The following is a 15,264-nucleotide window of genomic DNA, read 5'->3' on the forward strand; positions in this document are numbered from 1 at the left end:
AAAGGGTTCTCACCCCTGATTTACAGACTATTATTTACTGGTTGGGCCTGTTTGAGGTCAAACTGGGCTCTATGTGGCTGTGTGAGTTTGACACCCCTGGCTTAAACTCTGCTGGACAACCTGTTGCTCATATGGATATATGGTGCTAATCTGTTCCAGTAAGTGAAGTGAAAAAGGAGATAAACTTTTTGTTGTGGCTGTGGAGAATATGAAAAACCAAATTTAATATGTTGTACATCTTCAAAGTTGAGTAAATCTTGTTATTGATTACCTTTAACATACTGACTTGGGAAATGCCAATAAACTTCAGTAGAAGTTGAAAGGGAGTGAAGCGCTGCTGTCATTTCACCTCTGTGCTGTTTCTCCAATAACAGGTATCCCAAGTGTCCGCAGCCCAGCTCCTCCCACTCGGCCCTGTCATCATTATAGACGCGTCCTCCGCTCCGTGGAGCCGGTCCTCTGACTGACTTTTCACAGTCCGGTGCCCCGACAGGACTCTACGGTCATGGCCGGCAGTCTGACCCACCACGGCTCACCCAACCCCGGCTACAGTTCCAACAACGCCGTCCCGGTGCCCGTCATGACTCAGACCGACTCAAGGGACAAATGGAGCAAAAAGATGGATTTTCTCCTGTCTGTCATTGGCTTTGCGGTGGATCTGGGGAATGTCTGGCGGTTTCCATACATATGTTATCAAAACGGTGGAGGTAAGTGTTACATTGGAAAAGAAAAAAAAAAAAAAATCAGTGTGGAACATATGCAACTTCCTTTTTTTTTTTTTTTTTAAATTTCTAATTAATGTATTTTTTAAGTCTAAAAATATTAGGTAATAGGCCTATTCGGGTGATAAATGGTTTTTAGCAACTGAAACTGTCCATGGTGCTGATCTTCACATCCCGACCCTGACAATAAAAACACTCCTAAAAAAGTTTTAAATATTTATGTATTTTTCTACGATGACTTTTCTTTGGTCATAATGTATAATTTTTTTTTTTTTTTTTTTTTTTAAATTACAAGTTTCTAAGTTTTTATTGCAGAAAAACGAATTTATATTAATTATATCATTATATTTAATTAAATTGAATTGAATTTATTAGCTTGTAATTCATTTTACATTGAATTTATTACATTATCTGTCTGTCATGAACTGGATTATACACTATACAGGATTTAGTACTTTTGTCCAAATGAAAATCATGGTTAAAAATAAAGAGAGTAAACGGAAGTTGTTTTTTGATGTTTGATAGAGAAATTATTGTACACCATCCAGCTGTTAAAAATATCTGACTTTAAACATGAAGAAGTTAATAAGAAAACAACTGATTTTTTGTTTTTGTTGTTTTGAAACTGTGAAATGTTAGCCTTGACCTAACCCATTAAGTGCAGTTTCACCTGCACATGCTGATGAATAAATTTCACTTTCATGAGTTTTAATGTTGTAACAATAATTTTAACAACTTCTTTTCCGACAAGTTGAATTGCTGTGTTGTAAAACATAAAGCAATGTGGAGGTTTTTGGGGTTTTAAGACTAGCGTCAGAGAGCAAGAGAAAAACAAAAACATTTTTTGGATTTCCAAATTTTGTTGTTTGTAAATGTCCGAATGGGGATAAATGATAAAATCATAAGAAATGAATAACAGTTACTTACAACAACAGCTTACAGTATACAGATGCTTAATGGCTCATGAAAACACAAGCTGTAAATGTTTGGAATCAGTCCTGTCTGTATGCCCTAATGTCACCAGGGCGTACACTAAAATCTCTATGTGACACTCACCTGTGCAGGGGCTTTCCTCATTCCTTACATTTTGATGGCCATCTTTGGAGGTGTCCCACTGTTTTACATGGAGCTGGCACTGGGCCAGTTCCACCGAACCGGTGCCATATCTATATGGAAACACATCTGTCCCATTTTCAAAGGTGAGATCTCACAATGCATTGATCAACAGTAGAAGTTCAGAGAATGTGCTGTTTCTTTGGTTCGGACATTAAGTGTGTGCAGGTTTAAAATGAATAAGATTCATCTCCTTCTCTTGTTTGAATCACAGGTTTACCATCAAGCAGTAAAGATATATATCATCTCTCCTTTGTGTTTCAGGTATTGGCTATGCCATTTGTATCATCGCCCTGTATGTGTCCTTCTACTACAACACCATCATCGCCTGGGCCCTCTTCTATTTCTACTCCTCTTTCTCCAGTATCTTGCCTTGGACAAACTGTGACAATGTATGGAATACCCCTGACTGCACCAATTATTTTGGCATGGACAATGTCACCTGGACAAACACCTCCAGATCTCCAGCAGAGGAATTTTACACGTAAGTGCATGTAAGTGTGAGTAACAGAAACCGCATATGAGTGGCTTTACAGTCAAGTTTACAGATGTTATAAGCTGGTAGATTTTTATGGGGAGTTCCATATTAAACACATGTTAATTTAAACATTTTACTCAAACAGGAGGAATGTTCTAGAGATCCACAAGTCCTCAGGGCTCAGAAACGTCGGGGGTGTTCGCTGGCAGCTGATGCTCTGCCTTTTTCTCATTTTTACCATTGTATACTTCAGCCTATGGAAGGGGGTGAAGACATCAGGGAAGGTAACTCCTATCACACAGAACTACAAAGATGTTCTGTGCATTTTCTTCTTACTACTTTCCCCTTCTGTGCAGTTTTCCCCCTGATTTATCACTACCTTCTTCATTAGGTAGTGTGGGTGACTGCCACATTGCCTTACATTGTGCTTTTCATCCTGCTAATCCGTGGAGCCACTCTTCCTGGAGCCTGGAGAGGTGTGGTGTTTTACCTAAAACCCCAGTGGGAGAAGCTACTTGAGACCAGTGTGAGTTGTACAAAGTTTGTCTGATTTTACATCTAATTGGAAAAGAAAAAAAAACAATCCAACAAGCCAGCGAACATGTTTGGATATCAGCCTTTATTTCTGAAATGTTCTCATTTTCCTCGCCTGCTCAATTGTATACTAAACATGTGTGAGTGCTTTGGTTGGATGGGAATATGGATGAGATGAAATGAGATGCATAAATAAGCCACAGAGCAGGATAATAAGATGCATAATTGGTTTAGATTTTCTGCCCATTAACAAAGGCCTCCCTTTCTGTCTCACTCACAAACATCCAGCGCTTCCCTCTTCTTTTTAAAGCCGAATGTGTGCTCCTCTTCAGATCTCCCTGCGTACAGCTGTGTGGCAACTAGATTTCTATATGAGTGACACAACACCGTTCAGCCTGACAAATGATACACAGAGATCAGAACAAGGAAAATGAGAAAATAATTTAATGATTTATAATTTATTATTATTGGAATAATTTATTATTGGAACCTGAAGCTCATTACTTTTACATTAAAAAAAGTTTATTTTCATGCTGTTAAATTGCCCCTAGCATCACCACACCTGTACAGATCACCTCTGCCTTTCTCACATATTTTTTTTCTAGGTGTGGGTGGATGCAGCTGCTCAGATATTTTTCTCTCTGGGGCCTGGGTTCGGGGTCCTCCTGGCTCTCTCCAGCTACAACCCTTTCACAAACAACTGCTATCGGTAAGAACTGAGCCTTAGCATCCACTGACTTGTGACACGTTGAGTGAAACTGTTGGCTGAGGATTGAATACAACAAGAAGAAGTTAAATGAAAGCCTAACTCTGCATCTACTGGCACGAAACAAGACAGAAATAAACACCTGCTTTAAAGCCCGTGATGCAGCTCAAGCCATGAAACAACATTTAAAGCATTTATTAATTATATGTTCATTGCTGTGAAGCAGTTATTTTAGAAGCAGGAGTGCTGAATACTACACAGTGGGTATAAATGCCATACTGTAAAGAGGAGGAATTAAACAGTACACTCCCAGTATGACTAACAGTGAGTGTGGATGAGGTGATTCATACAGTGGAGTGGTATGTGTGGAACCTGTAGTAAACACACACATCATGAATGAAATCAGGCCATACTATAAAATGAAAATAATCCCAAAGCAATTCATGTATATAATGCAGTAGAGTGTGACATACAGTTTTTTGTTTTTTTGTTTTTTATAGTTCCTTACATGGTTTTGGTACTGAATGATAACATCAGCTCTACAGTTATAATTATTTATCACTTCATTTAGTTAGAAGTAATTTTCTGGTATAGCAAGTATGTTATATAGTGATGATTTTTTCTATATCTGGAGAAACAGGTTTATGTTGATATAAGGTGTACATCTCTTAAGGCACACATCATACATACTTCATACAAATACTTCACTGGTGTTGTTGCCATTGTCTGTGGTTGCTTCACATTAATGTCATATGACGTGTAACAAACCTGAAGTAGGAAGGATCAGAAGGGTCAGCTAGGGAAAATGTCACCCACAGAAATAACAAATACATAATTTTAGACATTTACTTAGACTTTTCTAAAGGCTATAAGCAGGATCAGCACATCATGCTACATGCTGAACAGATTTGATGTATTTTTTTTCCAGTGATGCCATTGTGACCAGTTTGGTGAACTGTCTGACCAGCTTTGTGTCTGGGTTTGTAATCTTCACCGTGTTGGGCTACATGGCAGAGATGAGGAAGGTAGAGGTTGAGGATGTAGCCAAAGATAAAGGTGAGCAATTTTAATTTTTTTATTTTTATTTTTTTACAAAGAAGTAAATGTGAAGAACCATATACACCCTTGTGTTTAATTTGTCACACTTTCAGGACCGAGTTTACTCTTCATCACTTACCCAGAAGCCATTGCTAACATGATGGGCTCAACCTTTTTTGCCATCATCTTTTTTGTGATGATGATCACACTGGGACTTGACAGTACAGTATGAAACTATGCAATGTGACAACATGAAGAGCATTTCATGTATTATATCTGAACAACATACATGTCTATGTTTAATAACCTGTTGTGCATTTAGTGGTAGATTCATAATTTATACTTATAATAAATGCAGTCTTCTTTATGACATTTATTGCTTCACCAGAACATTTTCATCTTAGCAAAGTGTACATGGTCACCTTTCAAAATAATTCTATGATGTATTGTGACACTCTAACAGTATTGACCTTCTGTGTATGTTTCAGTTTGGTGGACTGGAGGCGATTATCACTGCCGTACTGGATGAATATCCAGATCATTTCTCTCACAGACGTGAACTTTTTGTTCTCTGCTTAGTCATTGTCTGCTTTTTGGGATCTCTGAGCACCCTTACAAATGTAAGTCTTTCATCAAAGGACACAAAGAAATCTTTTATCCAGTGGGGCCCAAAAGGTTGATATACAATATTTTTGCATCTTTTCAAAAAATGATTTTGACAGTGTGAGTCATTCTTGATTTATAAAGTGTAACTGGGATTCAGTATGTAATCATTACACTTGGTCAAAGGTGATTACTGATGTGTAAAAATAGGAATAAAAAAAGAAATGTGTCTGAAAACAAAATAATTTCAATTTTATGGGCAACAGTGTAGGTACCTGGAGGTTCATGTACAGTGCATATTGTGGGGAGAGACTGAGAGAGCTGCAGTACTTTACAAAAATGTTGCGAATATGAATGATAATACGGTATACATTTATGAATGGTTGCATATTATTGCATGTTAACTGTTTGTCTAGGGCGGTGCCTATGTGGTAAAACTGCTGGAGGAATTTGGAGTCGGATGCTCCATTATTGCTGTGGGTTTCCTTGAGGCCATTGCAGTTTCCTGGTTCTATGGTAAACACTAAAGTTCTAATTCAGTAGAATTAGCTTCATTTGACTGTAGTGGTTTGTTGTCTTCAGTGACTTTTAAATTGCTTCCAGGTATCAAAAGATTTAGCAGTGATGTTCAAGCCATGTTGGGCAAAGCTCCAGGATTGTTCTGGAAGGTGTGCTGGGTTGCTATTAGTCCAGCATTTCTAGCGGTAAGAATGAAGACAAAATCATTTATATATATGAAGCCAAAATATTTTAACGTCTAATTCAAATATCATGAGCAGGATGTGCCTTGGGTTCTCAGTGTAAGTTCACACAGCCAGGCAGATGCAGCAGCAGTGCAACTTATTTTGAAAAGCAATACCTTTAGAAATGCATCTAAAATTTAAATTGCAAAATTTCAGGGCAAATAGAAAATTCCCCTTTCTCGCATACTGTTCAATATCCTTGTCTCATATTTGCATCTCTTTGTCATCCTGTTGACATTTTGCATTATGACAGAGCCTTTCTTCATATACTTCTTCTATAGTACTGGTTATATTACCCTTTATCTGTAATATTTCTTATATGTAGATGCATTCTTATACTATATAACTCTGCTCCTCCCAGTATATTATAGTGAGTTCCCTGCTGAAAGCTCCACCCCTCACACTGTTTGACTACCAGTACCCAGACTGGAGTATCACGGTGGGATACATCATGGGATTGTCATCCTTTATGTGGATCCCCATCTATATGGTCTATAAGTTGGTATGGACCCCTGGGTCACTCAAACAGGTCAGTGAACACATAGGAGACCAAATGCATGCATTTTCTTTTACGTTTTATAAAATGATTATCTCTTTCTGTGCAGAGGTTGGCAGTCTGTTTGAGACCAGAGAGGACCATACCAGATATCCACGCGGACAGCCTCAACATGGCTACAGTGCCATAAAAAGAGAAAAACACCTAAAGATATGAGAAACAAACTCAACTCCTGCATGTAGGTTGTCATTCATACTATGGTTTTAAATGAATAGTGGCCAGACCTAAACAGCATCATTTGCTGTATCCATCTCATGTTGTCCACCATACTGACTTGTCACTGCACAGGTTTGCTCCTTCCACCTCCTGCACTGTAAAATGATAAAAGATTAAATACATTTGTAACTCTATAGACACAAGGGGAGCAAGTGTCACACCATGGCTACTAAAAGGTTTTTGTGGTCAGATCTACTTGCAAAACAAAACATTATGTAACTTTCACATCTTTATAGGACTCAGTAGCAGTGTTGGGGATCTACTTCGCAAGTGCAGCTTGTAAAACTACATGTTGTTCAGCATGGCAGTAGTTCAAACAAACTACATTTCTACCCCTGGAGAAACGTAGTTTGTAAAACTATGGCTAGGAAAAGTAGTTTTAGCAACTTCTTTTTATTTTCAGTGTTAAATTGAGAATGTACATGTGGTGTATATGAAACAAATATGGCCATGGTTGTGGTGGCACGGTGCTGTTGGGGGCAGGTGGTGCTGACAGGAGGGTTGTCCATGGTGGTGACGACCACACAATGTTAGTAATGATCGCACATCTGCGAAGCACTGGAGTGCTGCCAGGGCAAGCCAATCAGAGGCAGCGTTGGCTGGCATGTCATGACATGATTATGTCCTCAAAGCAATTCAGACTGAAAGAAAAAAGGGGGAAAAAAAACGTAATCTTTTGTTGTTGCCCAAAATTGTAGTTTGGAAATTGAGTGGTTAAACTACAAAAAACTACCCAAAAAGTAGTTGATCTACATGCGGCACAAAATATGAACATAGTTTAACTACCAGCAAGTTACAGCAAAATGTAGTTTAACTACATAGTTCAACTACATGTAGACTAAGTCTCCCCAACACTGCTCAGTAGTTACTATCCTATCCATCCCCTCAGATGTCCTTATCTCAACCAGATTAAAATAACACTATACCATACATCCAGCACATTATTTTTAATGCATGTAGATGTTCTATTTCTTCTTTGCTTTGTGAAAATTAAAATGAAGGTTAAAATGAGAGTTGAATGTTCTGCATGTCGTGTCACTAAAACACCAGTGTTGCACTTAGTGAAACAACGACCACTGAAATAATTATGGAAGCAGTGTTTTGTGTGTAAGTTCATGTAAATCAAAAGGGTTTATCCTCCAAGTGGAACACGTACTGTACACTTTGTTGGCTAATGTTCTTCACACCAACTCTTGCCGGTTTTATTGTATTTTTGTAGCAAGCTTGAAAAATATTTCATCTGCCAACAGTCTGATGCTAGTCCTTTCTTTACTTTTGTCAATGCTGTATTTTATATTATATATTTATTGGTATTACAGTCTTGTATAGAATTTTATGGCAGCTGCTGAATACACCTGCAAAAACAATTGTTCCCTTTTTCCCTACAGGTGTTTGTAATGGAGATATGAAAGGCACTCAGACAAAAACCATGTCAGGACACTGTACGTCTCCAAAAAAAATGATCCATAAATATTTCACAAGTAATCCAGCATGCATACTTTCTCAAAATTCATCATTTAAATTATTCCAAAATTAACATATTGGTCTTTGTCTGATGGTCTGATTTCAGTCCAAATAGGATTTTTTTGCCTTAATTTGCCTAAATATCACACTGTATGTACAAAATATGTAAAGGTTGTATTGATATTGTGCCTCTCCAGACAATGTTTTCAACCTCTAATTGAAGACTGTTAAAATGTTTTCTTTATTTTTTGCGATATACAGTAGTGTATGTCTTATTACAGTTGATGTTATTTTAAAAGGCTTTTTATGTTTATTATATATAGAGAGAAATGTAATGGGCAACATGATGATTTATGTGATTTGAGTCCTCTTCAAACTGGTTTATGTTCTAAGATGTGTATACATTTATTATAGTATAAAATACATATTTCAGTGATCAATCTGCTCATTTTCATTCCTAAACTGTTCAATATAAGCAGATAAACAGTGGAATTCTTCTGTTTATGTCGAGTCTGATTATTTTTATGTCTGTGTATTAGCTGTTGGCTCTTGCTGTTCACCTTCATTAGATATTTTAATTAACAAACTCATTTGCAACCTGTGAACACAATACACCCTGCCTTAACCCCCACCCCGACCCTAACCTTAAAACAAATGCTCACCCTAAAATGTAGTAATTTATACTAATCCTGCAGTTTGTCCACAGAGATTTAAGTCTTCTAAGTGAACATGTACACAGATTTATGTCCCGAATCTATAAGAAATACATGACCACACACACAGCTGCCATTAACAGCCTCCTTCAGATCTCTACTTATTGAAGTGATCTTATGCTTGGTTAAAGGGTGGCAGGTATGGACGTATACAAGAGTATAAAGTGGTTTGCAACATATGATTCCCAATTGAGCTACTGGCTGATGGATGTAGATCAAAGCTCTTTTGTGTCAGTGACTGCTATTGAAGTAGAGAACAGGAAAACACAAGAGACGCATAAAAGAGACACTGGTAAATAGATGGCCTCTCCACATGAACAGCTCCACAAACAGCATAAGGATAAACTGATAAAATGATGCAAACATACATATACTCTTATGTTGTAGATGAATTTGGTTCAAGAAATTACACATTTAGAAAATATCATTTTAAAACATTTGCAACTTTCCTCCATAAAAATAAGAGTATTCCCCAGGAGGATTGACTGTTTATACAGGTCATGTTTTATCAAAAACAGATGTGAACTACATATAAATACAGAGATCCAATTCACTGATGGAGATCAGTGACATACCAGAATATGAGAATGTTTGACTATGTTAAATTATGACAACATAAGAATATCTATAGCAATAAACAGTAAGAATGGAGTGTACAGTTAAACTTTCAATAGAATAATTTTGGGGTGTGACCTTGATTTACCATCAAATTAATTAATTTCCTTAACTTGCTTAATGTTAATAGAGTAATATATCATATTTGCCATATTTATAAACATGATCTCATATCTCAGTTCTATTAAATGTTAACTGCAAAATGCCTTTGCATTGGGAGAATGATTTCAAAGCAGCATACATGATCAAAATACTAATAGCTAACAGTTTTAGAAAATGTTATATCTATGGAAATTTATGGTATCTTTTCATGCATATGAATTTTTTTGACTTAAATATGGAAAGCATTACCCATAAGACAGACAGTTATGACTGCTGTAATACTATTATTACTACTCCTAATAATTATAATAAGAATAAGAATAAGAATAAGAATAAGAATAAGAATAAGAATAAGAATAAGAATAAGGAAAGGAAGAAGGAGAAGGAGAAGGAGACAGGTTTATTTTTTTCTTTAGTCCTGTTCATATTCAGACTCCTATCCACTAGCAAGTTTTTTGTTTTATTTTCTGTAGTCATCATGGAAAATGCACAGAGGATAAATAGAAAGTCATTGCCTGAGTCTTATTTATTTCAGATCATAGCCAATGACATAAAATGAAGCAGCAGTGTTAGGAGAATAAAGTTCCATAGATATCACAATTTGGGCAAAAATATGACATAGGCATTTATGCTATGAGGCTAATAATGTACAAAGTTAAACCAACATAAAAATACAAAACTTTTGTGGTGTTCACTTTGCTTGTGTTACACTGTACCCCTCTGCTCTGTATGATTCATCACCATATCACATGCAATCAGATCACCCCAAATCCACCTAAATCTGGACCTTCAGATTGCAGTGTTTTGTGATTATGTAATTGATCAGTCTGAAGTTGCAATTATGACTGACTGAATGAATACTTACTCTTAAGATGTGTGAATTGTTTACAGCTATTGATCTTATTTAACATTAATGTAGTGTACTAGCCCACATGAGAAAGCAATATTAAATTCTTTGTATTATTATTATTATTATTATTATTATTATTATTATTATTATTATTATTATTATGAAAGATTTTATCCATAAATAATGCAAAAACAGGAGGTGCTCATTTTCAATTTTGCAGAAATCTATGAAGAGTAAGAGGAATCACTGGCTGCAGACTAATCATAATATTGCTAGGGAAAAAAAGCACACCTTTGGTTTCGTTTGATCCTGATTGGTATTATTATCTTTTTATTTTCACTTAATTTTGTTGGCTAGATTTGACTACATTTCCACAAAAATTATTTTCTGAAACAGTCACAAAATAAATTGTTTGAGATGATAAAGTTTGTTGAATATTTCAGTGGTTCAGTGTTCTGTAGACAGATGATGATCACCAGTGACATGAAATATCAACTTCTGCACTGTGGTTATGTAATGCTGCATTGTATTGTGTCATAACACTGAAATCCATCGACAAATCAACTGGAACAGATAAAAATGTGTACATACAACACATGGCATTCATGAGGAGTAAAGTCAGGAGTTTTAAGTGTTTGGCTGAGAACAAAATGACAGGTTTTTATTATCCCAGACACTGTTCTTTCTCGAATCATCAATTATAAAAGGCTCAGATAACTACAGGATCATTCAGTTCACCGTTTAATGAAATGTGTTCTTGTTGTCATGATTTTGTCCAGGAAGTCTCCAGTTTTAATTTCAGGCCAACGTGAATGACATTTCCCGACACTCATTAAGATTCTTTGCAACATAATTAAGAACCATAAGTGTCCGTAATGGTTTGCACTCTGAAGTTCTATAGAAGATGAAGGTAAAGGCCATATACATCAGTCATGCAGACTAAATATGTATATAGGGATATAACCCTGAGGAGCTTGACCTTTATTCTTCATTGCTCTTTGACATTTTAGAAATGGGAAACATGATGGAGGCCCTACTCGTTTGATGGTTTCCAGTATGAGAAGAGGTTTTTATTCTATAATATTTGTAGGAAGGGCTATCTGACAACAAGGCTTTCTAACACTCAACCATTCATTACATTTGACTTTATGTGACGATAAGAAAGAACTGAAACTGAAGATTATTCTCACTGGAGATTATTCTGAGTCATTTTCTCAGTTGTAGCCTGTACAGTGACAGAACAATCCTCTAATTCCTAAATAGGACATCCCTCCAGAGTTTGGAGCACTCAAAATAAATATTGTTGAAATAGCATTGAATTACAGCTTTATTCTCATGATTTGAGTTGTTGACTTTATACAGTACAGATGTTGATACAATTATCCAGACCTCCTTAAATCATATTTGATTACCCACTGGACTAAATAAACATGAATAACCCTCGACACATGTCTTGACTTCATGATAAATTGGTCTTTAGTGCTCATAATTTCATGGGAGGGGGGGCAGGATTGAATATTGAAGAAAACCTCCTGCAATTGTGAACACAAAATAAAAATGCCTTACAAACGTTATACATCATATGCATTATGAACCCCTACCTTGCTGTCAAGATGTATTTTTAAAAAAAAATATATATATACAGTTTTACATCTTGGGCTCTCTGAATATTAAGCAGCCAGTCCAAATGTTTTTGCATTATTTTATCCTTTACATAAAACAACTATTTTATTGGATAGAAGAACAACGATGAAACAAATTATTAACAACAACAACAACAACAACAACAATAATAATAATAATAATAATAATAATAATAATAATAATGTTTGCAGAACTAGCAATGTATGCTTTTTTTTTTTCTTCCATTTTTTGGTAATAATAAAAGTAGTGCATATCATTAATGAAGCTAAAACAAAAATGTAGAATGTTGTGGCCAGTGTTATTCACTGGTGAATGGACTGATTGCTTATTGATTGTTAGTTACCTCTTCTGTCAGTCCATAATTACAATACTTTGTGTATAAATTAACCACTATTTTTTTTTTTTTAATGATCTGCCTCAGAGATTGTGTTAAATTTTACATACTTTAATAAGATGAATTGGAAAACAAATGACAAAAGTGCTGGTTAGTTCATGTTTTCAATATATATATATGATAGTGTTTTGTACGATTTTCTTGAATTTATTGAAATGAACGTTAAATCGAATCGGAGAGATTAATTGATTACGAAAATAATAAGTGAAGCTCTGTACTGTAGTGAACAACAAAACACAACGGCCTTAGGACCCAGATCCGACAGCGGAAGGAGAAATACTGCATCCTCCTCCTCCTCATCACCATCATCATCATCATCACCGCTGCTCCAGTCTCCACCGCTATGATACTGTATCTAATCTCACCAGCTCTAATAATCTGTGTTAGTATGTTAGTTAACGGTCAAACCGAGGACTCCAGACTCACCGACAGAGCTTATGTGGTCTTAAAGAACCAGAACCTGGGTAAGGATGAACTCCATCTGTCTGTGGTATAGATGTGAGGCCTCAGAGCAGGTAGTGATGCTGAAGAACAGGCCTCTGTCAGGTGGAACCCCTCTGGTTTCAGTCTCCTCAGAGGGATGCAAGTGAAACAGAACCGTAGAATAACAGAGTAAACTCAGTCCTGTGTGTGTGATGGGGGGTTACATGTTGTGTTTACTGTCCTCAGTCACACTGGGGAGTGTCTTCGGTGTCCTCCTGCTGCTCATGATCATCATGGCTGTCTGTGTCTACAAACCACTGACTCGGCGCTGAAAGTCTCCAAAAACCTGGAGATCAGACCCACACAAAGAGCTGCTGTCCACCCGATCAAGTGACAGCCCCGGGCCCGACACTGACCCCTGCTGGGACCAGACCTGCAGAACCCCGACCTCTTAGAAGACACTGAAAACACCCACAATGCACTGGCCGATTTATCATTTATTGTGATTATTTACACTACAGGCCAAAAATGTGTAAGTTCACAATATGTATCTTAAAAAACAGTATGAATGTGATGGATTTTGAGATGTAGTTACTGTATGATCAGACTTTAGTTTCATTGATATGCACGATTCTCCTCAATTTACCTTCAGAAATGTCAACAGGCCATTGCTGAGTAAAGGTTAACAAAAGAAAAGAAGGTAGTTACAACTTGTTCTTTGGCTTTTGAGAGTTTGCATCCAAAAATCCCAATCAATCTCAACTGTGTCTATATCTCTGAAAACTACCACAGAAATGACAAGAAAGAAACAGCTGAGTAAAGAAACAAAAGTGCAGATTTTTACATTGAAGAAAGAAGGATACATGGAAAGAGCCTAATGGTATCCAACAAAGGAGTTCACCACAGACTGAAGACACTAGAAGAAACGGGAAGTTATGATGATTAGGAAAAGTCTGGAAGAAAGAGAGTGATAACAAAAGAAGAGGACAAACATCTAAGAGACATGCTGAAAAACAGCACTACAAATAAGGGAGGGAATTAACATGACAAGATCAGCTGTGAAAAGATGTGACAAAGGCTGGTGTGAAGGGTTGTGTATCAGGAAAAAAACAACAATACTACAACGAAAAGAACAAGAAAAAGAGATGACTGGACAAAGGCACAAAAAAATTGAACCTATGATGACTGGAAACAAGTTCTGTGGAGTCTGTCTGCAGATAAACTGGTGCACGTCTGAAAGCTGCATTCGTAAAACTCCCACAGTAAAGTAATAATGAAGGAACAGGATCATCCAGCATCATGCAGTTTCATCTGGGCAAACACTTATGGGTTAAAAGTTGGTTTTGCAGCAAGATAATGACTCTAAACATTTTTCCAAGCTCTGTCATGGTTACCAAGACAAAACAAAAAGAAGATAAAGAAGCTGTTCAAAAGATGGTTTGATTCCGTTGGTCTCCAGACTTCTCTCCAGTTGAGCTTGTGTGGTACGAATAGGATTGATCCGTCAGAAAAGTGCATCCCATGAATGAGCAGTGTCTCACTGATTAATTAAACAAACTGTGTAAAGCCTTACATATGTCATACTTTTGTTAAAGCCAGAAGAGGCTACTTTATAAAACACAGTCAAACAATTACAATAATTCTTGCCAAAATGTATTAAGATGAGTGACTGTTAATAATAATAATCTTGTTCATGTTGTTGCAAAGTATACCAATGAAACTATTGATTTTTTTTTTGTTCAAATTTGATCTTATTCCAAACTTTTGGCCTGTAGTGTATAAGATTTTCTAGTTTTTTTTGTGTCAGCCTTTTATGCCTACATTTTCTGTTGTTATTGGTATTCAGAAACAAAAACAATCACTTTATGACCTTTAATGCTGGATTAATGAATACAGATAATTAAGTGATCATTGTTTTTATTTACATGATATACCAGGGTTTAATGCCACATCAGATTATATTTTTATTAATTCAATTGTAATTTGAAGGAAATGCTGCATTTGTTAATTTAAAAGCCATACTGACTGTATTATGAGATGTTTTAAAGTGAATTTTCAATAAACCTTCAAACCCTGTGAGGGTTAAAATGGTAAGGCTTGTAAAGAGAGTTCTTAAGTTAGAATTTAGTAGTTAATACTTTTTTGACATTTTGAAAGTGTTATACAAACATACCTATAAAAAAAAACGCTGATATTACTAATAATCTGACTTCACATAATGTTTAGAGATGTTTGAATGTCAAGAGAATGTCAGAAGAACACTACCATACACAGTCCAATGGTCCTACATGTACATAACATACTTGGCAGATATTAATATAAACAAATCAGTCATTCTACAACAGAAAAT

General features: G+C 36.2%; 1 protein-coding gene and 1 long non-coding RNA gene across 2 annotated transcripts; both read left to right on the forward strand.

Annotated features, from left to right (window-relative positions):
• Positions 1-473: 473 nt before the first annotated feature.
• slc6a4b (solute carrier family 6 member 4b) lies at positions 474-8,068 on the forward strand. Its single transcript, XM_030144454.1, has 13 exons — positions 474-707; positions 1,787-1,921; positions 2,100-2,319; positions 2,459-2,597; positions 2,705-2,839; positions 3,453-3,556; positions 4,482-4,609; positions 4,705-4,817; positions 5,080-5,211; positions 5,611-5,710; positions 5,798-5,898; positions 6,299-6,466; positions 6,543-8,068. The coding sequence occupies exons 1-13, from the start codon at positions 506-508 to the stop codon at positions 6,621-6,623; spliced, it is 1,758 nt and encodes a 585-aa protein (XP_030000314.1). The 5' UTR covers positions 474-505; the 3' UTR covers positions 6,624-8,068.
• A 4,697-nt stretch (positions 8,069-12,765) lies between these two features.
• Positions 12,766-15,008, forward strand: LOC115426374 (uncharacterized). Its single transcript, XR_003936331.1, has 2 exons — positions 12,766-12,955; positions 13,161-15,008. It is a non-coding gene; the product is annotated as an uncharacterized LOC115426374 (long non-coding RNA).
• The last annotated feature ends 256 nt before the right edge of the window (positions 15,009-15,264 follow it).

This window comes from Sphaeramia orbicularis, chromosome 9 (assembly GCF_902148855.1).
Source record: "Sphaeramia orbicularis chromosome 9, fSphaOr1.1, whole genome shotgun sequence".
In the NCBI taxonomy this organism is placed as follows: domain Eukaryota; kingdom Metazoa; phylum Chordata; class Actinopteri; order Kurtiformes; family Apogonidae; genus Sphaeramia; species Sphaeramia orbicularis.

Coding starts and splice junctions, on each gene's coding strand:
- slc6a4b (XM_030144454.1), top strand. CDS start 506: ATGGCCGGCAGTCTGACCCACCACGGCTCACCCAACCCCGGCTACAGT. Junction 3,557..4,481: donor TTCACAAACAACTGCTATCG/GTAAGAACTGAG, acceptor TTTTTTTTCCAG/TGATGCCATTGTGACCAGTT. Junction 5,212..5,610: donor CTCTGAGCACCCTTACAAAT/GTAAGTCTTTCA, acceptor CTGTTTGTCTAG/GGCGGTGCCTATGTGGTAAA.